This window comes from Pogona vitticeps, chromosome 4, assembly GCF_051106095.1.
Source record: "Pogona vitticeps strain Pit_001003342236 chromosome 4, PviZW2.1, whole genome shotgun sequence".
NCBI classification, from domain to species: domain Eukaryota; kingdom Metazoa; phylum Chordata; class Lepidosauria; order Squamata; family Agamidae; genus Pogona; species Pogona vitticeps.
This window is the reverse complement of record NC_135786.1, coordinates 94,237,455-94,263,468: the sequence shown is the minus strand read 5'-3', so window position 1 is coordinate 94,263,468 and position 26,014 is coordinate 94,237,455. Positions and strand designations below refer to the sequence as shown.

Here is a 26,014-nt window from a genome sequence, read left to right as displayed (position 1 = left end):
TTTTTAAATTTCATGGCTGCTGTCACCATCTGCAGCAATCGTGGTGCCCAAGAAAGTAAAATCTGTCACTGCCTCCATATCTTCCCCTTCTATTTGCCAGAAGGTGATGGGACCAGTGGCCATCATCTTAGTTTTTTTAATGTTGAGCTCCAGACCAGTGTTTGTGCTCTCCTCTTTCACCCTCATTAAGAGGTTCTTTAATTCCTCCTCACTTTCTGCCATCAGAGTGGTGGTATCTGCACATCTGAGGTTGTTGATATTACTTCCACCAGTCTTAATTCACACCCAGGGAGACAATATACAGCCTTGTCGTACTTCTTTCCCAATTTTGAACCAATCAGTTGTAGGGATGTAGATTGATCTTTTCCTATCCTCTGGCCACTGTTGAGTTTTCCAAACTTCCTGGCATATTGTGTGTAGCACCTTAACAGTGCCGTCTTTTAAGATTTTAAATAGTTCAACTGGAATGCCATCACCTCCACTGGCTTTGTTGTTGCCTCTACTTTCTAAGGCCCACTTGACTTCACTCTCCAGGATGTCTGGCTCAAGGTCAGCAACCATACCATCTTTCTGGTATAATTCTTCTGTGTATTCTTGCCATTCTTCTTGATGTCTTCTGCTTCTGTAAGATCCCTACCATTTTTGTCCTTTATCATGTCCATCTTTGCACGAAATGTTCCTTTCATAGCTCCAATTTTCCTGAACAGATCTCTGGTTTTTCCCTTTCTATTATTTTCCTCTATTTCTTTGCACTGTTTGTTTAAGAAGGCCCTCTTGTCTCTCCTTGCTATTATTTTGAAGTCTGCATTCAATTTTCTGGAATTTTCCCTATCTCCCTTGCATTTTGTTTCCCATCTTCTCTGCTATTTCTAAGGCGTCGTTGGACAGCCACTTTGCTTTCTTGCATTTCATTTTCTTTGGGATGGTTTTTGTTGCTGCCTTCTGTACAGTGTTACAAGACTCCATCCATAGTTCTTCAGGCACTCTGTCCACCAAATGTAGTTCCTTAAATCTGTTCTTCACTTCCACTGTGTACTCAGAAGGGATTGGGTTTAGATTATACCTGACTAGCCCAGTGGTTTTTCCTACTTGCTTCAGTTTAAGCTTGAGTTTTGCTATAAGCTGACTGTATAGAGCTTCTCCATCTTTGGCTGCAGAGAATATAATCAATCTGATTTCGGTATTGCCCATCTGGTGATGTTCATGTGTAGAGTCGCCTCTTGTGTTGTTGGCAAAGAGTGTTTGTGATGACCAGCTTGTTCTCTTGACAATATTAGCCTTTGCCCTGCTATAATAAATGCTATGATAATACACATATGATGTCTTTACTGAATGGCTAAATGACAGTGGTTCCCCAGGATTTCAAACAGGACTCTATTCTAGCCCCATGTAGATGAATAATTGAACTCAGAATCTTTTCCATGAGAAGCCTGTGCTCTGCGCCCCACTCACCTGCAGCTCCTTTTAGGAACGTCTGGTGAGCAGATTCTGTCAAGTGCCTATATGGAAAGCAACATATATAACAATGGTCACATGATCCTATATGTATGTTCACTGACAGACTTCAACACCTCTAAAGAGTTGGCAAGGATTTTGCTTCACAGAAGACATGTTGAAGTCTTGATCTGTGTCCTTAATTATAGCTTTAACAGTTATTTGCACATTTGTCTGAGGCAGACATTACACTAATTGGCCTATAATTTCCTAGCTCTCATCTCCTCCCTCCTAAAAAACAAAAAAAACAAATCATTGTCTCATTGGTGCTTATTATCCTCAGTTAAACAGGCAAACTCTAGTGACAAATCGCATATTTTTGGTAGAAGAGCCAACTATTCACTCTTGGAGTAATTTGAACCACGATTTAAATCAGAAAATGTGGATTTTTAAAAAATTTAAATTTTAAAATGACTTTTTAAATTTAAGTTGTGATTTAAATCAGTTTGATTTTTAAAAAATCATTGATTTTTATCCACCCTGGAATTAATTAAAAATTAGTGGGCATATATTTTCTAGAGTCAGTAAATGTTTAATTTGTCCGATAGCCCTCATATCTCATCCCTTGTCATCTCAGTGACTTAGTTCTTCCAATGCCTTCTCCAGGGTAAGTGAGAGGGCTGGTTCAGGACTAGATATCTCACCTAAAACTTTAGTGAGCTTTGCCACACACAGTAATTGGCTGCTCTGTAATCTCATTTCCCTCATGCTTTCATTGGTTAAATAATAAATTATCCAAATTCTTAATTGCTTCTTAGGTACTATAAAATGTTACACCATAATAGTTTTAGCAAGAGTGCATATTTTATCTCAGTGATTCTCATGTTTGTAACCTTATACTATTTTGCCAGAGTTTGTTTCCTTTTTTAAAAAATTGGTGTAAAAGTTGAACATTTTAAAGGAAGCCTTCTCAAAATTCCTGCAGCTTTCTTTCTTTCTTTTTTATTACATTCTGCAAAATTTATTTTCTTTGTTTTGTTTCTCTTCGTTGTGTAGTATTTCCACAGATTATAGTTGAGTTTATTTATTTATTTGATGTATATACTGTCCCATTTGTGCAAGCACTATTCTGGGCAGTTGATAGGTTATTTCCAAGGAACTTGAAAAAATTTCATTCTCAGCTTCTCAAGTCCTCTTTCTTCTAAGAAGTCGCCTTTTCTAGAATGAAATATTGTGTCTATGTTGGATTTCCGGGCAGTTTGAACATCATTCAATCAGTAGCACTGTGGGCACTGTTCTCAATTAATTCAACAATGTGGTGTAGTAGCGTCAACAAAATTTTACATCATGAAGTACAGGGGACCCCAGCCCCCGGTCCATGGCCTGTGCCGGTCCGTGGGCTTTCTGGAACTGGGCCACAGACGTGGATCTCCACACCCCCATCCGCCCCCATGGTGGGCATGTCACGCTCGTGGGTTTCCTTAATATTAAATTACTTCTTGAACCATGCTGTTTCTAGAAGGAGTATTCTTGTGGAGGAGCTTCTTCCTTTTTACAATTTTTTATATATTGTACATTCCTTTTAAGTAGAGCTGAGTACACATAACATACACAGTGCATACTTTTTAAAATGTGAAGTGGTTTTAAACTTACTGATAGAGGGCAATGGGGAAGGGAGTTTTGCACTCTGGTCACCTCATGTGCTGTCAAACTTACTTGTCTGTTCAAATCACCTGGTGCCCCTTTTACCTGCCTTTTCAAAGCTCTGGTACTTGTGTCATGCATGTTGAGCTCAGGTACCCTGGGAAAGTACCCACAAATATAAGTGTAATTAGCTCTTTCTAATTTCTTTTGTAGTGTATGAATAGTATGGCTTAGTTTTTAATTGTTTATCTTTATTAGTGTGTTAATTTTATAAATTGTGTTTGGAGGAAGGGAAGCTTCCTGTTCCATAATGTCTTGGAAAATTCTCACAAGTTTGTGGGAGGAGGAAAGAACTATGACTTCCAGCTTTATCTATGAAATTAGCATCTTACAAGAGAAAGAAGTCACCTCCAGACAACATGCAGAGGTCATATCTTACATAATAACCCCAAATTTATATATATAATAGGTAGGCTATAATATGCTGCTCAGTAATTCAATACATTTATTACCAACACTATGACTGAAATCCTGTTATGCTTTTCCATATGTGCAGCACAAGGCTGCATAAATGTTACTGAAAATCACAGCAAGAGCAGAAGTGCTATTCTTAAGCACATCCACATGTATGCCATGCAATGGTAGTAATGGGAACTGTGTAGTCAAATTGTGCAGTGCTGGTTGCCTAGGCCTAATGCTGGGCACACTTATGAAGGTGAACGTTTACCTTAATATGAACAGTATTTTAGCCAATATGTATATCATATGTACAGTTGACAATATGAAACGATTCTTTAATGAAAATTTCGAAAGTAGTTCTGGTGTTTATCCCATGGCCCCTGTTTGTTTCACCAATCACAGAACTCACGAAGGTATCCCAACACTCCCTTTGACACTCTGTCACCAGTTGATCTCTTTATCAACCTATATTTCCTATGAAAGAGTGAGGTCCATTCGGTACTGAACTTTTAAACAGAACCAGGTTTATTGATTATAAGTTGTTTTATGAATAGTTCTTAAGCACATTCTTAAAATTACACAAAGCTTCAGTATTTTACTTTAACCTCTTCTATTTGAATTAATACAGGTCACACTCTGACTAATCACTCCTTAAACGCTATCTCTGCCTCAAACCCCCAAACTGTTTCTCTCTTTTCTGTCTCTCTCACTGAACTGACTAGACTCTGACTCCACTTCTTCTCTGTGACTCACCCTCCCTCCTGGTTTTTCTGGCTCCGCCTTCCAACAGCTCCCATTGGTGCAGGCTGATAGTATTTTTTTATATCCTAGCACTTCAATTTAGTGTAATGTGGCTAGAATTGGGGTTTGCTGAAGGTTACAGCAACATTGGTAGAAGCTGTAGTCTCATTTCTTAACATCTGGTGTCTTTCAGCAGCGTGGGCAGAGTTTACAACTTCTGGTTTATGAAACTGTTTTTCAATATTTTCTGACTAATATAAGTGGACATAATGAATATATGCTAGTTTTCTGACATTTTACTGTTAATTCTGTTGGATAGTTTTAATCAGTGTTCTCCTATTCTTCTAGGCGCTAGATGGTCAGAATATTTATAATGCCTGTTGTACCTTACGGATTGATTTTTCCAAATTGGTCAACTTGAATGTAAAGTACAATAATGATAAAAGCAGGGATTATACTCGCCCTGACCTTCCTTCTGGTGATGGCCAACCAGCTCTGGATCCAGCTATTGCTGCTGCGTTTGCAAAAGAGACTTCACTTCTAGGTATGATACTGTTTCCTTTGCTATTTGTAGTAATAATAATAATTGTATGTCATCAAGTCAATTCCAATTTATGGTGATCCTTTCCAGCTATCCAGGTTTTTCTAGGTATAGAATACCCAGATGTTGTTTACCATTCCCTTGTTCTGAGGAGTGCTTTGTGACTGTGCAGCTTGTCCAAGGCTGCACAGACTGACTCTCCTCCCAGGAAGGCACAGTGAGGAATTGAACTCACAACTTCTGGGTCCACAGCCAGGTACACAACATACTGAGCTGTCTGGCCAGCTATTTGTAGCGTCTCCCAAAGTGTTGTTGTATGGAAGTTGTTTTAATATATTCTTGATTTTAATAAATAAAATAGGCCTTCAAACCTGGATGATTATTTTGTTGAGTGTTTTTCACTAGACATTCTGCTTTTTTTCACTTATAGCCAGTTTTGCCCCATTGAACACTGTCCTTACACATTCACCTAGATCGTTACCAGTCTTTTTCTGCTTCATATATCAGATTTTGCCATTTTAGGGGTTATTTTTATTCATTTTTTTAAAATGTGTGCTTATTAATTGAACACCCATACAGAGTCTGGTAAAATGAATATAGATGCTGTTGCATATGGCTCATCTTTTAATGTAACTTGGATGGTCATTACCGTGTTTCCCCGAAAATAAGACAGGGTCTTGTATTAATTTTTGCCCCAAAAATGCATTAGGACTTATTTTCAGGGGATGTATTTTTCCCATATACAACAATCTACATTTATTCAAATACAGTCATGTCATCTTCTTCAGGTTGTTGCACAATGCTGCACAATGGTGGAGGGCGGGGTTTCACTTAACTGGGGCTTATTTGAGCGGTAGGGCTTGTGTTCAGGATAGGTCTTATTTTTGGGGAAACAGGGGGTTTAGTCACATGTATGTGACAGCAAATGTTTCAGTCACTGAATGTTTGGGCCATGCCCAAACAATCTGCTTTTATAGAAGGTTCTTTGCATCCAACATAACAGCACTTCTGTAAGCTATTTATTACTGTAGCTTTTTTGTAAGCAATATGTGAAAATCAATGCTGCCTACATTAAAGAAATTGAAATGGTGTTCTTTAATAGGTGGCATCACTAACATGGTCCACCTTATTTCTCTTTCTTTCTTAAGTCAAACATCTGTGTTTTATCCTCAACTGCCTTTCCCTCAGAAGCTGCCTGATATGTGTATGGTGTGTGTGTGTGTGTGTGTGTGTGTGTGTGTGTGTGTGTGTGTGTGTGTGTGTGTGTGTGTGTGTGTGTGTGTGTCAATAAAAGAGGGAATTGATAGATTGTTGATTATCCCATCAATAATATTTTCTGTAGGCTCTTGTGCTGGTTTTACGCATAGATTATATGATACAGCTCTCTTGCTTGCCATACAGTGTACAGTGGTGCCTTGCTTGACGACGATAATCCGTTGCAGCAAAATCGCTGTAGAACGAAATTGTCGTCAAGCGAAAGTAAAAAGCCCATTGAAATGCATTGAAAACCGCTCAATGCGTTCCAATGGGCGAAATACCTCAGCGTCCAGCGAAGATCCTCCATAGGAAGCCATTTTTCGGTGCCTGTAAAGCGAAAAATCCGCCCTAAACACAGCGGGGAGCCATTTTGAACAGAGGGTGGCCATTTTGAAAACCCGACGATCAGCTGTTTTGATCGTCGTAAAGCGAAGAATCGGTTCCCGAAGCAGGGGACCAGCCATCGTCAAGCAGATTTTCTCTATTTAAACATTATTTTGCGATCACTATTGCCATCGCAAAAACCTCATCGTTAAGCGATTTCATCGTGCAGCAGGGTAATTGTTAAGCGGGGCACCACTGTATAGTAATCTGAGAGCATGTGTATTCTGAAATAATAGCATAAAAAGTATTAAATTGTAATAAAATAACAAAGTAGTAAAATTATAATGAATTAATAAAGTAGTTTTAATAAATAAAGCTGTCTTGGGTCCATTTTAAGGATAAATGTGGGATAAAATATTTTAAATAATAAATAAATACATGCAATGGAATAAAAATTCAGTAAAATTTTAATCTGTAACTATTTTATTTTAATGTCATTACTAAGGTTTTTTTCACATTGGGGGTCAACATGGCCTCATATCTTTAGTTGCACTGGAACATATGAATAGAAATTCACATAAGAGTGGTCGTATTGACCAGATAGGCGGGGTATGTATGTATGTATGTATGTATGTATGTATGTATGTATGTATGTATGTATGTATGTATGTATAAATAAATAAATAGGGGAGGTTTCCTTTTACTAAATGCAGTGCCTATTCCCTTTCCATGCATACAGGCACAATTCATTCACTTATACTTTCAGCTTCTCCTAATTCCCTGCTTGGTTTGCAGTGGGGCAGCTAATTTTAGTGTAAATGCTATAACACAAATCAACTGTTTATATCAGTGATGGCGAACCTATGGCACATGTGCCACAGCTGGCACGCGGAGCCCTTTCTGCCAGCACGCAAGCCATAAGTTGCTGGATTGCCCCCCCCCCCAGCCAAACCTGAGCGGGCGGCCGCAACCGTGATGCTGGTGCCCGGACAGGCGGCGGGTCAGGATCTGGAGCAGCAGGTGCTGGCGGCGCATCCGGAGTGGGGTCTCGAGGCACCTTTTATTTTATTTTTTTTACATTTTATATTTTATATTTTATTTAAAAATTAAAATAATAATAAATTCTGCTGCCACTTCTGGTTCCACCTCCACCACTTCTGGTTCCGGCCGCCCTGTCCCCCCCCCCCCCCCCGGTTTGGGCACGCTAGCCCGAAAAGGTTTGCCACCACTGGTTTATATGGATGACTACTTATTGGTGAAATGTTGGGCCTCCTCATTGATGACTCCAGTCAAGAAGAGATCTCAGTGTCAGGAAGTTCTAATACATGGAGAGATCCATTCCCCCCTTCAATATAGGTTGAAATCCCATTTTTAACATAAGCCAACTTGTAACTTTCTGATTATTTTTCATTTTATTTTACAAACCTGTATCTGCCCCAAGTAATATGTGATTAAAAAAATAAAACAATACAAAAAAGATCAACAACAGTAGAAAGTTAGGAATAGCCCTGTATTACGGACAGTAGTTGGCACTTTGAATTATGTTCTTTTGACTAATAGTTGTTACAAGTACTTAAGGACTGGTTAGATGTGATCTCTCGATTCAATATCTAAAGTTTCTAAGATTTCAAAGCTCCACATGGAACACGTCCAATCTGGAGGTGTAGAAGTTGCGGACAGTTGTCCCCAGATTTTTTCCAGGAAGGATAACAGCTGGAGTAAAAAGTATTGAGTGACAGAAGGTGCAGTCTACCCCAGATTCCATGAGGGGGGCACAGAAGGGAAAGCTTCATTTTATATCTAGGTCTGTTAGTTAGTATATCCAGCATCTGGTTGTTTAGGGAAAGTGTATCTTCATTTACATCAGGCTGAGCTATAGATCTCCCTGGTCAAATGAACCACACACCAAACAGTATTTTCTTTTTGTTGTCTTAGGCAGTCTGTTACTAGCTCCAGACATTAACTAGATGCTTCTTAAATGAAGACCTGTGTCTCATCAGAGAGCTGATAGTACCTGCCACTAATCAGGTTAAATCTTGGACCTCCTCTGGGTGAATTGTTTGATTTAGTATTGAATTGTGGCCCTTCTCATGTGTTCCACGTGTACTGTCAAGTTGTTATTCAGGGATGATAGAATATAGAATAATGTTTCAAGGTGTTTCAGTTTCTTAAAAATTTAATATTTGAGAACCTCTCCTACATGTTTCCAAAGAGCTGAAAATTACTCCTCCTCATCCCCAGCACCACCCCTTTGCCTGGTTACTTGTCTTTGGTATGCAGTTGAGGGTGGCAAGTCATGTTGCTTGAAATCATAAAAATCTTGAAATAATCTTTACTGGGAGAACAAACATATTATATTGTCAAATATATATGTATGCTTTTTACTTTGTGCTGATGAATACTGCTTCAAGGGAAAATATCGTGAACTGTGAGTATGACTACAGAAGATTATGCATGAACTTTAATAATATCTGTTGCACTTGTTTATCAGACTCAGTCAAGTACAAGATTGTTCTCTTGATAGGATATGTAGGCAAATGCAAATAAATTTACTATAATAATCTTCCTGACCATGTGAAATCCAGGCATGTATAATTCCAGAGTACAAAAGTGTTTATGTGCTTCCTTGCCCATGCCTGCTGTTTCTTAGTGTAAAGTAATATTTGACACAAGGGCATCACTAACCATTCATCTCCTTACATTTGGAATATTTATTGTATCCAAAGTACATGCATGTCACTGCAGTTTTTACATCTTTCTGTGCATCCAAGATTGTAACATTAAATTTAAGCAGATATTCTTTGCTTAGACATATTCATATCCTCTGTTCTCTCATTCATTTGCAACAATTAGTTGTTGAGATTGTAATTTGGCCGTTCTTTTTAATGAGTACTTGTCTTTTTGTAGAAGAAAAACTCATCAACAACAGAAAAGCTTGCTCTCAGATCTATCATCAGGAGGAGTACTTGATTCCTTTTAATGACGTACATTTTGTACTTTATGGAAGAAAATTACATGAAGAAAACCTTTCTCTTTGAAAGTTTACTAGTGCTATTCCTGTATTTTAAGAGCAGTTATGTTATGATGGTGACATAATTTAGCCCTGAGGGGAAAAAGTATTTAAAAGTTTGCAAATTCAGAACTAAAGGTAAATCTAAGTCATTGTAAGGCGCATTTGAGCTCTGCGATCGCTGCAAATCCCTTCTGTATTTTACATCAGTAAAATGATCCTTGTCAAACTGCTCAGTGAGTCCTTATATAATAGATAATTTCTGGATGTAAGAAAGGAGGAGGGTTGCGTTCAACTGGTGTTGAATTTTCATTAGTGCATTTATTGAAAAATACACATGTTGAATAAGGCTGACACTTGTGAGATCAGGGAATTATGGGATTAGAAACAATTTCACCTTCAAGCATGGCTAAATAAATCACTCCATTATTTTGGAGGCATTATTTTGGGATATTTTAAGGATATCCCTTAAAGCATCAGGACAAAAGGAAATAAAAGGTTTTCCACATAGTTTTGTAACTGAAGAAAAAGAGAGAAATACAGCAACTAAACTTCAGTAATTCTAGGAAAGACATTAAAAGCCATTTAGTAATTGATATTTACTTTATTTGCGTAAGAGGATGGCATTAGATCCATTAGAATATGAATGACAAAAATTGCTTGCTATATAGACAGCAATTTTTAAACAAGTAAGGAAAAGTGAGATTTGATTATCAAGGTCACTGGACACTTTGATCACATTCAAGGTCCTTTTGCATTCAAGACAGACAAGATTTTCCATTGTCTTGCAGGACCTTACTGTAGAGCTTTTAACGTTCTTTCCATATTCGGCTGCGGCCTGTGAATCACTGTGGATAAGTGTCCCAAGGTAATTGTTAGAGTTGTTAGCTGTGGCTCTTGGATTACCTCATTGCAGTGGGGTTTTTTTCCAGCCTCATTTTCTTTCAGAATCTTTAAAGCTATGGGCTGTTTAAGCTGCTGACTCCATTGCCAGAGCAGATTGTGTAGAGTTGGTGTCTTTCATCAAATCAATACCCTATTTTTATGCCAATATGTATTCTACTGATCAAGAAAGAATAACATGGAGTATGCTGGTTTGTCAGCTTCTTCCACCTCAGTAACAACAAAGCAGCCAAACAACCCACAAATGTTGATCTAATCATGGAGTTGGGTAGGAGGCAGAGATCTCTATACAGTTGTCAGGATGGTTTATGTTTCTGGTGTTGGAAAGTTGGCTGCTCATTATTTATGCCATATTGAGCGAACAGTGAAACCTCTTATTGAGTGACACCGATTCTTGTGTTTGGAATGTTCATATTAGGTGAGCAACAGTCTCTTCAGCACACTAGTTACTGGCCAAAACTCTATTTCCTAGCTTGGCATATCACACAAGAGGACCACTGAATCAGTGGGAATTTGTGAGTCCACTTCTCTAAGTGCCATTGATTCAAATGGGCCTACTCTAACTGCAATTCATTGTGCTAAAGTCACAGTTAGAGTAGGCCTATTTGAATCAGTGGAACTTATGGAGGTGTTGACTCACCAAATCCCCATTAAGTCCATGGACTTACTCTAGTGTGATTTACTGTGTTAAGCAACAGGATATTTGCCCCTTTCAGAGAAATTTAACAACACTACCTTCTTCATCCCATTTAGATTAAAGGTACTGACGTTTATGACCCACAAGATTCTGTTCATTGTCGCTGTGTTGTCCCTGGACAAAGCATTTTGCATTTCGTTTGAGTCTGTGTATTCCATTACTGTGAAGCAGTCATCTTTCACACTAAAGGCTTTGTCATTGTTTCATTAAATCCATCATTTTCTGTCTTCAGTGTTCTGAGACTTGGTAAAATCCTGTTATGTAGCTCCACGTGTGCAATGCCAAGGACATCATCATTAATTAAAGGCTTAGTTTTCCAATTTGAAGTTACATGCGGTTTTCTCACAACGCATATGAGTTGCATGTACCTGAAATCATCATTCATCATCAGCAATTTGCCTTTAATCACTGGTGTTTACTCACTGATGATATCCTGTTGCACACATAGAGGTGCACAACAGGATTTCAGCCAATAAGTGACAAATGGTAGCTGTGTAAAGAACATTATGGATCTTTATTGTACTGTTTAGCCATTATTCACAGTTTCACTTCTGTGTTTGCATCCCTCTGGCCAAGGCAAATTGTCTGAAGCCATGTTGTGTTGTTGGGTCACATAACGTATTTTGTTTGTTGGCTAGCAGCCTGTGCTCAGGGATATTATAGGAAGCCTGTGATACTCAGTGTCACACTTCATCATTGGAAGACTGATGTGAAGACCTGGTGTGGGGCTGTTTCCCTACTTCTGACCAGTCTTACTAGATAGCTATGTTGCTGCTGTTTGTAATTTTGGATATGGGCCGAAATCTGTTCCTATAATTTATGCTGCATGAAGAGATCATGATCAGCGGTGATTTTTTTGGAAATTAAGCATTTGTGGTTTTTTCCTGGGATGTCCTGTGGCTCCTATGGAATCTCTTTCGTTGTTGGGAAGCCATGGGTGTTGTGGGATGAAAGAGGGAAGTCTTTAATTACAAAAAAAATAAGAAAACTATCACCACCACGTTTACTGTATTTGAGCCACGGCCTTCCAGTGAAGTGCATGATTATGTTTGATAGCAGTCAGACCTAATCATGATGGGAAGTGCTGCTTTCTTATATTTTGATTATCTTCCTTAAAAGGATAATGTCCATTGAACAACCTAGAATTGCCCCAACTACAGTGGTGCCTCGCTTAACGAGCGCACCGTATAACGACGAAATCGCATAGCGATCTGTTTTTTCGGATCGCTAATGCGATCGCTCAACGTTTTTCCAGTAGGGGAAAATTCGCTTTGCGAAGACCGGTAAGCGTTTCACTTACCGATCTTCGCAAAACGAACCCCGACGATCAGCTGTTTGGCGGCCAAAATGGCCGCCGGAAGCGTGGAAATGGCCCAAAATGGCCGCGCGCAGCGTTTTCGCGCCCTCGTTAAGCGAGGCGAGGGCGCGAAAATGGCTGCCGGCCATCCTGAAGCATCGCTGAACGGTGAGTATTTGGCCCATTTGGAACGCATTAAACCATGTTTAATGCGTTCCAGTGGAAATCCCTGCCCCGTTCAACGATGCTTCAGCATAGCGAAGGTTAATCCGGAACGGATTAACCTCGCTATGCGAGGCACCACTGTATTATGTTTCAGTCTCCTTGTTTCTGCAGGGAAGATGTGCTGACATCCCATTGGACATTAGCATCATTTTAGGCTATCATCCTCAGGTGTCCACAATAGGAGTAGGTTTTTGTTTTTTTGAAGCAAGATAAAGTTGATGGTTGTGACAGTTGCCCGGTCAAGGCTCCCTTTCTATAACCACTAAGATACACTACTCTTGCTTATCCTGGGGTTGGTGAGTTTAGGGAGGAGTCAGATGTGGTGATGGCAGCAGTCTCTCTAGAATTCCAAAAGTCCACAGGGCTGTCTAAACACATGCCAGCCTTCCAAAGTAGCTGCCACCACACCCACACAAACACTAAAACTTCCCTTTAGCTGGATGAGACAAGGCCTGGTTTTAGTATCACAGACTCTCTAAGCCAAAAATCCAAACAGTTGCTTTAAGAGAAGTCTATGTTTTATTAAAAGAAGGGAAAAAGGTAAAAGGGCAAAGAGCAAAAGTTACCAAAAAGTTCACAACAAAAAATAGCAAATATTTGCCTGATATTCATACTTTAACAGGCTAGTGTAGGCCTTATGCATGCACAGAGTGCCTCCTTCCAAGCATCAAGGACGTTAGTTCGACAGAGCCATGAGAGAAGACCCCCCCTCCCTTAGAGACCAGTCATGCTAAGACAACCAGTTTTCCAAATACCTTTTTATACATTAAATTGACTTATTCAAGACCTGTCTTAATACCCTTTAATCTTTACCTCAACAAAACCACCTCTTCCTCATCCTTTCACACAGTTGTAATTTCATGGCTCCAGGGAAGGAAGCAGATGGGCTTTGATTTCAAAAGGTAAAGTGAAGTGTTAGTCTCCTTGGTCTACTTTGATGTCCTCTTACGCAGGATATCAGTTGAAGGTGTCACCTTCCCTTTTATTCTTGGCTGACACTCCCTTGCCTTCTCAGCCAGCTTTCCGGGCACTCAAAGAAACCTCAAGGTTTCTAAATGGATTCTATGTCCCATGCTCCCTGAGTTTTTCAGTGTTTTCATAAGGGTAACCTTCCCAAATTTCTCCCAAGGCAGAGAACCATATAGTGGAAACAGACCTAGATGAATCATCTGGACTGGGTTTGTGTGGTTCAATACATTTGGAAAAAAGTAGTAGAAGGGCAGTTGAAGCCACAACATATTTTTTCCCTTTTAACCAGAACTTTTCTGTTATTATGGAAGCTGTACAACTAGCAAATTTTGGGGAAGCTTGCTTTTAAAAAGATGTATACTTGGGATGATCCAGTGTCACTGTGCTGGCTAATGTATCACTGCAAACTGTTAGATATATCAAAATCTGTCAGCAGAGAGTGCATGCCTAGTGTTTCAGATTGATTTCTGCAGTCTTGAATACAAATTTATCTGGTCTCTATATTGGACAGTTAGTTTTATCCCACTATGTAGTAGTGGCTTTTATTCCTGTTGCAGGGTAACTGTGAATAAATGATTTTGGAAAAGGTGTGCCTAGAGTGGTCGAAATGACTAGATAGGCGGGGTATAAATACAGTAAATAAATAAATAAATAAATAAAGTTTTTCACCCCTTGCTTACAGCTAGAGATCGGCAACCAGTTTGTTTATCAGCTGAATAGTTGCTTGGTGTTTAAAAGCCCCATTTCCTTCGACAGGGAATCACTCAGAGGCATTGTTCTTACTTCTCTGGGCACTACCTCAGAGTTGGTGCCTACTGGAGGAGGGAGGGCTTTAAAGCATCGAACACCTGTTCAGCCAATAAACAAACCATTGGACCAACAATTTGTGCCCAAATCTACTTATAGCATTGTGTTTAAGAAAACACTGATTCAGGAATAAATGATTGTGTCATTGTTATGTAGATGATTTTCCCCACAGATTTTAAAGATTTGGTGCTTGATTTCCCTCACTACCTATAGTTATTTTTAGTGTAACAAATTAAGAAGGAAGCTTAAATACCGCATTAGATGCCAAAGGATGATGAAATTCATTAATGTATCTATTCAGAAAAGTACATTTATTTATCATCTTATGTGAGAGTAACTATGCACTAGAGACACTCTTGTATAGAACTGGCTTTACTAGCTAATGTTAATCCATTTGATAAACTGGCTTGTTTTTCATTACCATTGATATGTCATATATTAGTTATCTTGTGAGGTGGCATTTTAAGTAATGTATATTGGCTGAAATCCTGTTGCTAAGTGTGGTAAATTGCACTAGAGTGTTACCATTGAATCACCGGAGATTTTGTGAGGCAGCTTCTCCATGAATTCAATTGATTCAAATGGGTAGTAAGTTGCATCTGAACTAACCCGTATGGAGGTGATGACTCACAAAATACCAATGATTTAGTGGACCTACTCTAATGTGACTTATTCTGTTAAGCAACAGGATTTCAATCACTATATGAAGTGAGAAGAATTTAATAGAATAGTATTTGCATTAGTAGAACAATAAAGTCAAAAGCTAATTTGGAAAAAAAACAATATTTTTGCTATTAGTACTTTCATAGATTTTCTTGAGGATTATTTAATTTGTTATAATACATTGGATCTACCTTCTTTTCTGACAGTTAGGACATTGCTTGGCTGAATAATTGCTCAGAATATTTCCACCAGAGTATTCTGCAAAAGATATAAAAGGTGGTATCGCTTAATTCCCCCTCCTCTATGTACTTCACCTCCTCCCCCATCTTTCCAAAGAAATGGGGGAATCTGTAAAAGTCAACAAAAGCCACCAAAGTCACATCCTGGATCATATACCTATTTTGAATAGAAGAATCCCTTCTGTCCTCAGAAGGCAGGTTCTGGATCTAGAAAAGAGAGGCAAAAGTAGTATAGTTTGATAAAGGCAAAAGTGTCCATTTGGAAGGTTAATAGCTCTTCTAATGTGGAAAATAAACCAACGGACAACTTGAAGTGAGGAGCAAAATCAGCACAGCAACCTAAAGTAGACTACATTGGAACGACTTGTGTGTGTTTCGTAAAATATGCTTTATTTTAAAATTAGGGCTTCCTGTTGCAGCTGTTCCAGGAGCGCTGAGTCCATTGGGTATTCCAAATGCTGCCGCTGCTGCCGCTGCTGCTGCCGCTGGCCGTGTGGGTATGCCTGGAGTTTCAGCTGGTGGCAATACAGTCCTCCTGGTCAGCAATTTAAATGAAGAGGTCAGTGAATCTGCTTCCTCAGACTTTTTTTCCTTTACCATATTTCATTTTGTGAACTTTGTAAATATGTCTTTGTTTTGAGCTTGCTTCCATGTCTTTGTTGATTACTGTCAGTTTTTTTTTTCATGCTGTTTTAGACCATTTTACAGCTAGATTCTAATGGGCGGTTTCTGTTATAATTAATTCTGTTAATTTTCCTAAGTAGCCAGCATTTTAAAATAGCTTATGCTATTTGCCTACCTGTTTTTCCTAAGAAAAATATGGTAAATATTGCATGTTCTAGATGTATTTTAATTTATTTTGATAAGTTTTAGTATTGCTCCATTTTGGAAATTAGACTTACGATAGCTATTGGTTTTTGTCTTTGCTAATTATTTGCTTGTTCATTTCGTGTTTACATGTCACTGCATTTTTGTAATATTAATTTATGTGAACAACTCTAACACATATTTCTTTAAAGGTTCTCCCAAAGATCTTGGTGCAGCGCTCTTCAGTCTCTCTTAGTAATTTTACTTTTCCTTTGCAGTCTCTATTCATTTGGTCTTCTCTAAAAAATCTTCACTCCACTACTTCCTTAACTCTGAACTCTAAGAGGTTTTGTTTAGTTTTGCTTTTTATTGTCTTGTACTTTTACTTTGACTTTCTGTGAAAGCTGGTATGAAATGTGGGATAGTTTGGTCCAGTTTGTCTACTTCAAATATATGTTCCATTTTTACTGGCCTCTGTTATTAATATGAACCATTATACTGCTATCATTTTGTCATTTGTAGTCTTGCATGTTAAAATGCTTCGATCAGAGTGCCGTCTTGAAAGACTCACCTGCATTTCATAGCCAGACATGCTTATGCAGTTAAAGTTAAGAATTTTTTTTAAATTTTCTATTGCATGTTTTTCACATTCAGATGAAATGTAATTTACTGTTGATATGGATGTACTTTACCCATATTTTGTCTTGGGTGGCTACATTTTACTCAGTTTTTCTTGTACAATACATAAACCAACCATTTTCTGACCAAATTCCTGCATTTCCTATGTACTGACCTATATTTTATTTTTTTTGTTCCCCCACTTCCTTATTTTTCTTCTGCATTGCTGTTTCCCTTCCCCATTTCATCCTTCTCCCTTTGTGCTCACCTACCCTTTCCCTATCTCTTCCCAAATTCCCACACCCTTCCCTGTCCTGTCCTTTGCATTCCTTGTCTACATCCCCTGTCTCCATTCCCTATGTTCATGCTTCTGTGCTTGAACAAAATGTTCCTCGGACCAACTTGCCCCAATTAACCGCCTTGAACCATGATCCATGACCACCTCACCATTCTGCGGGAACCACCCTTCGTTATGGATGATCTGTTCATCTCCGCTCTTCCTCGACTCTTCTCTCTTCTTGTCTTATGCTGCTTGCTCTTCTCTCCTTCTAAAGATGGTTACGCCCCAAAGTCTGTTTACCCTCTTCGGTATGTTATCGTTAGCACTATACTTTTATTATTGGTTTAATTATTTGTTTCACCTTAATTCTTATTTATAGCTAGCACTTTGGCTTAAAGTTGAGTAGTAAATCTTTTGCTATTTTTCTTTTGCTGTTTTTAAAACTCTCCATAGACGCAAGATTTTCTTTTAATGCATGCTTTTTTTAATTTTGCATGATCTTTAATTTAATATCATTCACATAGCTTCAAGGGTTTATCAAAAAATGTCTTTCTTTTTTCAAAATTCACCTATTCAGAATCTTGTTCTTCTTTATTCATACGTATGAATGTTGGGAGAAGTGAGAGTTGTGTCCGAATGTTTCATTGATATGTCAAAATGTTCTGTTTAGCTATACTTAAAATCCTGTTTCTTTTGGATTGCTTTTCTGATTCTAAAAAGGTGTTTATGGGGATGTTCAGCGTGTGAAGATTTTATACAATAAGAAAGACAGTGCTCTTATACAGATGGCTGATGGAAACCAATCACAGCTCGGTGAGATTAGTGTTTTTTCCTCCACATGCCACTTTAATTATTTTTTTTAGTATGTTTTAAATTCCTTTGCACAAGATATGTTCACAGTTCAGTTTTTCTTCTTCTTATCTTTCTATAATCTGATAATTTGTATTTAAAGAGATATTAAGTCATTCTGTGAACTCCCATGAAAAATTTTATGGGGGGAAATTAAATTTTGTGGACACAAGGACAGTTCTATTGGAGAATATGGTCAGGATTCAAACTGCTTCCACATTTTGTGCAAGTATACTGTTGTGTGCACTAAAATCTTTTCTGGATGTTATCTTTATTTTATGTTTAGATCACAGGTCCTTAATTGCCTTGCTTTTGCTTGATTTCTCAGGCAGCAAAACAGTTTCATAGTATAGATGAGATTTCAGAAGGTTGCTGATTATTCATAGTTCTTTTAATGAATACCAGTCCATAGACTTGTGTGCTTGTAAGCTTCTTCCATATTTGCAATTGGAGGTGGTGGGGTCTTGCAGATGTTCACCCTGCTCCTTTGCATTATTTTTACTAGTCACAACAAAAAATTTTTATTTTATTTTATTTACCACCCATTACGTGTCGAAGCACTATTCTGAGCAGATAGTTAAAACAAGCTACACAGAACTAAATACAGCATAAATAGCAAAAATATAGTCTAAACACTTAAACAGTGGCACTGCCTGTTTTCAGAGTGAGGCAAGACTGGAGGCAAGGCATTCAACCAGGGTCAAGGTGAAAGGCCTCCCTGAGTAGTAGTGTTTTTAACTGCCTCCTAAGTGAGTACAGGGAGGGGGCCAGGCGTAGCTCCTATCAGTGTTGATATCATAATGTAAGTGCCACCGCCAAGAAGGCCCTACCTCTAGTAGATGACTTTTGGGGCTGTCTTGGGGTAGCTACATGGAGTAGCCTGGCCTGAGAAGATCTGATGGGTCAGGCAGATTACATTGTGAAAAAATGCTCTGACAGGTAGTGTCCCAGACCATGAAAGGCTTTATATGTGTCAGAACCTTGAACCAGATCCAGGACACAGTGGGTAACCAGTGAAGGCTGGCCAGCACTGGGTGAGGTAGCAAATTTGCTCACACCAGCCACTAGTCTGGCCACTGCATTCTGGACCTGCTATAGTCTCCAGGTCAGTCTCAAGGGAAGCCACATGTAGAGAGCATTGCAGTAGTAGATCCGGGAGATGACCAGTGCCTCCACTGTTCTGAGGAAGCCCTTGTCTATGTATGGGTGGAATTGGGTGATAAGCCTAAACTGATTAAAAGCCGATCTGGACATGGCTGCAATCTGAGAATCCTAAGAAAGAGTTGGGTCCAGAAGAACACCTAAATTACAAACTTGCTTCCTAAATGGGAGGGCAGTGCCATCCAGTCTAGGGATGATTCCCTCCCCCCAGCCTTTCAGAGGGCCCACCCAATGAACTGATCTCAGTCTTGTCTGGATTCAATTTGAGTTTGTTTGCCCTGGTCCATTCTAGTATGGAAGCCAGGAATAGCTCAAGCATCTGGACAGCCTCCACTGCAGAGGTGGTGAAGGAGAGATAGAATTACATATCATCAACATATTGATGACATCTTACTCCGAATCTCTAATGAGCTTCCCCAGCAGTTTAACATAGATGTTAAACAGTTAAACAGTTTAACATAGATGTTAAACAGCATTAGAGATATTGATGACCCCTGGGGCACCCCACAGTTGAGGGTCCAAGGGGCTGACAATTCATTCCTAAACTGAACTCTTGGGCATGGTCCTTGAGGAAGGACTGGAGCCAGCTTAATGCTAGGCCCTCAATCCCAGTCTCCAAGACCCTGTCCAGAAGGATATCATGGTTGATGATATCAAAAACTGCTATATAAACATATTATCTTCTAAGCAGCTACTTAAAAGGGTATATGTGTGGGAATCCTGAAATACCGTAGTACATATGGAATACTGTGCATGGCTTTTTGGATCCTGATCGACATCTTTTTGAACTAAAGAACAAATTTAATTTGTATCTGGCAATGGTTTGTTGTTGGTAGTTAAATACTGTTTTACATATGAAATGAGCAATTTATTTTCTTTTTCTTTGTTTTTCTTTTGTGTTAGTGAATACATTGCAACTTGAGCAAAGGTTTTATGTTAGCTGGCAGTAAAATTTGGAGTTGAAATATTTTCAGCCAGTGTTAAGAGCTACATTTATTAATGTAACAAAAGAAATTATGTCAGGCAGTCTGTTCTGTTTAACACAGAACATATAAGCTGACACTGAATTTAATAGAAGAAATACCGAAATAAATAATTTGTTTTGTTTTCCAGCCATGAGTCATCTTAACGGGCAGAAAATGTATGGAAAGATAATTCGTGTTACTCTTTCCAAACATCAAACAGTTCAACTACCTCGAGAAGGACTTGATGACCAAGGACTAACTAAAGACTTTGGCAATTCTCCTCTTCATCGTTTCAAGAAGCCTGGCTCAAAAAATTTTCAGAATATTTTTCCTCCATCTGCAACTCTGCATTTATCTAATATTCCGTAAGTTTGTGTTAAAAGATTCCTTAAGAATTCTTGTAAGATTGCAATGTTATTTTCTAATCCAGTTGTCTTCTTCCTCTTACCACCACCTTTGTATAGACCATCAGTATCAGAAGATGACCTGCGCATACTGTTTGCTAATACTGGAGGCACTGTGAAAGCATTTAAATTTTTCCAGTAAGCACGTTTTCTTTGAAATTTCATTTAAAATGAAAGTACAACCATCTTTGGTAAAAATTGGGATCTTTGTTACAACTTTCTACTACTGTTTTCGTATCTAATTTTACTGCTTTGTTCCAGAAGAGATCACAAGATGGCTCTTCTTCAGATGTCAACAGTAGAAGAAGCTATTCAGGCTTTGATTGATCTGCATAATTACAATCTTGGAGAAAATCATCATCTGAGAGTTTCTTTTTCCAAATCAACCATTTGAAGTGAGAGATCAAAATAATAAGGTTGTATCGCATTGTTTAGTGTTGTCATCTATGACTGTTCGGGAAAGCGGGGACCAGAAATGGACATCTGTTTTTCATGCTGTTACCATTCCTTGATTGTTTATGTATAAATGAGAACAAAAAAAGGATTTACAAGGAAGAAGCAGTGATACGATCTGCTGGTTTTGCATATGTTTTATGAAACCATTTTGTTTAAAAGGGATTCTGAGGAAATCCCATAGTTTTTCAACTTAGTTAACATACGTGCCTTAAAAAAGGAAAACCTAGAGTTGCTAGAGTTGCATTTACTAGTTAAAAATTTGGTTGTCTGGGGCACATTGTTACTTGGGAGTTAGTGGGTGCAGTCCAGTGAACGTTAGGTCTGCCTATATTCATTTGAAATCGCTGCAATTAGAATAGTGATTTCAATGGGATTTTTCTGCACCTAACTTTTGCAGGATTATGCCAAATATATATTAGGCAGGAGTGTGTAAAAAGGGTTAAGCTTTGTTTCTCCTGCTTGGAATTTATTGGCTTTTCATGAATCATATTTTTAAAACAAAGCAAGTAGAATTACATTAAGAGAAATGCAGCACATTTTCTTTCTTTCATTTTAACTAAATAAAATGGCCTTGTGTATTCCAGGTTTAGTTAAGAATATAGGCATTAGCAGAGTTAACAAGATGAAGATGATTAATTTCTTCTAAATGACAGAAAGGTGATTCTTTTGGGGTTTTTGTTTGCTTGTTTCCCACTGGGGGAAAATATTGTAAAGTCTTAACCTTTTTGTACACACAGTCTGGGGCGTATCATATAAATGTTGGCACTAAGTAATGTCTTGTTTGTGGCTGAATATATTTTGTAGATGTTTTTTGAAGTTGACATGACTTATGTGCATTAAATATATATTGCCATTTTTAGTTAGTAATTACAATTTGAAATATGGTTGTGGATTTCTGAGCATGTGCAGACTGGTCTAGCTAGTTCAGGAGTTGGTGCATGTATTTCAAGGATGAAGAACGTATATAGCAAACTTTTGCAGAAAGATTAATAATTTTGTGGCAGTTTTCTTTATTAAAAAAACAAAAACAAAAACAAAACTGACAACCAGGTGGGACCAAAGTTTATGTGCCTTTAGTCTTAATTTACCTTGCATTGTAATATTCAGTTTTAATAAATCTCTTCAAAATATTTTATATCTAGAAATGGATCTGACTTTACTATAAACATGGCTCAGAATCTACAGGAAAAAAAATTCATTTGAAAACAGTTCCTCTGTCAAGATGGACTGTTGTCTTGATTCTGTTCAAATGACCAATACTTTTTGCAATTGATGTACTTAGTTCCAAAAGTCATAGATTCTGTTATCTATGTAGAAAAAGGTCATGTATATTTTCTATTAGTTGAGTTTTTACATCTTTAGAAATGTAATATTTCAGTATAGTTTGAAAGCGGCACAATTAAAAATTAATTTTCTAACAAAGTTGGGAGGTTTGATGGTTGTTTAATTTCTTCCTATGTGTACGCTGCTTGCCTCTGTAGCATGCTCAATAAACACTTCTGTAGCTCTGTATTCACCTCTTCTGTCTTTCTCTGCTGCCTTTTCTCTCTTTTCTTCTTTGTTTTCCACTTCCACTGTGCTTCTGAATTCATGTTTATTCTCTTGCCAGGGTGGGAAAAGCATGATAATCTGATTTTATAATTTGCTGGATTTATACAATATGAAAATCAAACATTATGAAAAGAAGTCGCTGTTCTTAGACTTTTTGCATTAAGATCATAGTGCTTTGTTGAAGCACAGATAAAAGACAATATTAAACATTTCCCACCCTGTTATATAACCTACAGCTTTAAAGACGTAACTTCTATTATAGCTTTTAAATTCTATCTTTTCTGTTTTTAAAATAGATTTATGCACTAATTGACCTTTCAGGTTTGCCATGCTTTTGCTGCAGTTCATCTTCCATTTTCTGTGTCTGCTAAAAAAAAAAAAAGTCTTCACTAATCGTTGTACACCTCTATGGGTTAAAAGCAAAAGAGTCAACTTTCTTGCATAGAAATTCAATTCTGGGTGTGTTCTGGATACAGTTTAGAAGGGTTGGGATAAGGGAGGGAGGGAAGTTAATGGGCAGATAATGAAAACTCCAGTTTGCGTTAAAAGGGTGTGAGAATGGGAGTGTGAAAGTTTCTGGATATTTCAAATGTTATCTTATCCACTTTTCATTTAAGTGTATATCCCATAGGATCAAACTTGAATTCTCACTACATGCTTCCTGACTTACTTTGTAAATGTCAAAGAAGTATATTTAAATCCAGATGAACGGAATAGAAATACCTAACTGCTATGAAGCTTGATGTTGCTTCTGTAGGCCAGCCTCACTGGGTTTTAATCTAAATAGACAATTACTTATGATTGAAGTTTATTGATTTCAGTGGGCTCTGACTCATAATAGTATACTGAATTGCAACCTATCCATATATGGATAATCTATTTAACAGTATTCCCATAACTTGGATCTTAAATACCTTAAATTGATATGCTCTGTTAATGGAGCATATATCATGAACTCACTGTGTTTTGTTTTCCGGGACAACATCCTTAATTCTTAACATAATTGTTCCTTACTTGTATGCCAGACCTTATTTACTTTATAAGAAAGCTCCAATTGTGTTTGTTAACTTGGTCAGTCTTTATCTCTGAAGACACAATTAGGGATTGAAAACATAAAGGTAAATGCCAGTGGTAAAGAGACCTTCCACTATCCTTGCAACTGGGTGTAGAGGGTAGGGAGGAGCTTCACATCTAAATATCACATACAGTGCGTTTCAAATTGCGTGTACTTTAGTTCGAATATTTTTGTTCCTCTGAGTTTTCAAGAATCTTTAAGCAGCTTCCAAAACCATGCAAAAGCAGACATTTATAACAAAAGAGACAAAAGAGTTATGTCCATTTAATTACTTGAATAGAAAAGATGTCCATGACTATGTAATATTTTCCCTCACTAGCAGTAGCTCCTCGACATTACAAGAGAAGCTGCATTTTAAAGTATTAGGCCATCAATCAGTATGGCTACAAGCGGAAAGATCTGCTAGACATGAATGAGTGTTTGCACCCAGTTATAGAGTCTCAGAAACAGCAGTGGAAGCACATGAATGAATAATGACATTTATTCTGTAATAGTCCTGTTACACAAATCATGCTCAAAAGTGAAAAATAAGATCTGGAAAGTGAGAGCTGAAGATATTTTTTCTGTATTTTAGAAAAACTGGGATTTTCAAAATTTTGCCACTGGTCTATATAAAAAATATATCAGTGGTTAATGTTTGCTTCTTCATGCTTTATAATTACAATTGGAAGCTCATAGTGTGCTCTTTAGTTATTGACGGTATGTGACTCATCCCTTCATTTTGTTCATTATGGGTCTGATAGAAAGTTCACAAAATTAATAAGCAGTTAGTACACTGCCTTTGTCAGGTGACATGCAAATGATAGGAATGTCATTTGCAAAGCCAGGTGGGCCTTTTAAAAATGTAAATAACTTCAGATACCATGGGTTCGTTGATGAAGAGCAAATGTAATGTTGAATGATTTATTAAAATCATTTTTCCTGATTAGTAATTGCATCAAATTTTCACTTTTGAGTTGTGTGTTATTCGAAGGGTGTTTTTCCATGCAACAGCAACTTATTTCTGTACATCTATCAAATTTCTAATAAGCACTTGAGAACTAATAATCACATTTCTCTGGCAATTTACTACAAGTTCAGTTGTTCAACATTTTTGTTGCTGCTGCTGTTAGAACTGTAAGTCCACATTTAGATTCATGAACACAGATTCATTGATTCAGCTGGGCTGTGTTCAGAGTTTAGGTCATACTCTCCTGGCTATTCTGAAGCTGCTGCATTAGTATAACCAATTCTGATTTAAAGTTCTCATCAAGAAAACAGAAAGTAATTACTCTCTTTGATTTTATGAGAGGTTTAAATTCTTTATTATCTTTGATGTTTAAAATCACTAAACTTATTTAGGTAAATTAGCTAAAACTAGTAAAAATATTACACCTTTTCCGCCCTACTGAACAAACTCTGGATAGAAACATTAAAAGGGACATTGCTACCCCCGAATGTTTGTGCTCTTTCCCCCCTTCGTTCTGCATTCTTCATGGTAAATTGTACCCTGTGACACATTCTTAAATTGAAGTTAAAAGGACACAATGGAATGCTTGATGGACATAACAACCCAGCAAAGATTTGATGCTTGCTGTGGTTTAAGGTACAATCCAAGAAGATTTTTAGACAAATCTGTTTCTGGAAGTGGAACTGTTAAAGGTAAGCAAATTGTTTACTTAATGGCTATAGCTGCTTCAATGAAATACCAGATTATCATCTCTGTTTTCCACTATTTTGCTATCAGTTGGAAGCTTTGCAATTATTAAAGCAATAGGCAAAGGGGAATAATCACCCAGAGTAAAGTATTTTAGTATATGACCTAGATTGGATTCATTTCTCTTGTGCCTTGGGTGGAATGATCTGTTATCACCTACTCATTTAATGAAAATTTTCAGTTTTCATGTATTGAGCAAATAAACAAGGTAAGCAGTCCAGTGGAAATTAGAAATTAAAGTTATCAGATTTGATAACACAAATTCAGCTACAGCAAAATTTCTCATTCAGAGGTTTATATTTTCAACCCGGGAGCATAGGGCTACATCCGGTGTTAGTCACACTAGAGTAGAACCATTGAAATTAGTGGCATTTGTTAGTAACACAAAAGTCCCACTGATTTGAAAGCCTCACTAGTTGGGACTAACTGAACTTTGCCTTTAGAACAAATACCCAAATGCTTCCTATAACAAGCAATCAATATTTAATAAATAACTTTTATACTAAGAACACAGAGTTTCTTCCTGTACACTTAAATTGTGACATTTTTCTTAAACACATAGATCAATTCAAATTTTTAAAAACCATTAATACTGATAATTTGTTCACATTTTGTGTAAAAGAACAAAAAGTAAAATGGTTGTTGTGGGATTTTCGGGCTCTTTGCCTGTGTTCTGAAGGTTGTTCTTCCTAACGTTTCGCCAGTCTCTGTGGCCGGCATCTTCAGAGGACAGCAACCTCCAGAGCACAGGTTTACAAATTTAAAAACAATAAAACCAAAAAACATATAGATCCAATGTGGTAAAAGTAAGAAATTAAATTACTTGTGCCTGTTAGTGTAAATTTAAGTGCTGTATTACTGCTGGTGAAGTTGCTGCTAGTAACAAAAAAAGTACATGCCAGTTCCTTAAGTGGTGACAAATTGCTGCTGAAATTTTACATT

General features: G+C 37.7%; 1 protein-coding gene across 4 annotated transcripts in view; it reads left to right on the top strand.

Annotated features, from left to right (window-relative positions):
• Positions 1-22,262, top strand: part of PTBP2 (polypyrimidine tract binding protein 2) — a 105,962-nt gene extending 83,700 nt beyond the window's left edge. The window contains exons 8-14 of one of the 4 annotated variants that reach the window (XM_072997959.2): positions 4,627-4,822; positions 15,615-15,769; positions 17,190-17,223; positions 17,636-17,728; positions 20,039-20,255; positions 20,355-20,432; positions 20,556-22,262. In XM_072997959.2, coding sequence (XP_072854060.1) covers positions 4,627-4,822; positions 15,615-15,769; positions 17,190-17,223; positions 17,636-17,728; positions 20,039-20,255; positions 20,355-20,432; positions 20,556-20,688 — 906 coding nt within the window. In that variant the 3' untranslated portion in view covers positions 20,689-22,262. The remainder of the gene's footprint in view (positions 1-4,626; positions 4,823-15,614; positions 15,770-17,189; positions 17,224-17,635; positions 17,729-20,038; positions 20,256-20,354; positions 20,433-20,555) is intronic. The other 3 variants (XM_072997961.2, XM_072997960.2, XM_072997962.2) reach the window with 3 other exon arrangements.
• Positions 22,263-26,014: the final 3,752 nt, after the last annotated feature.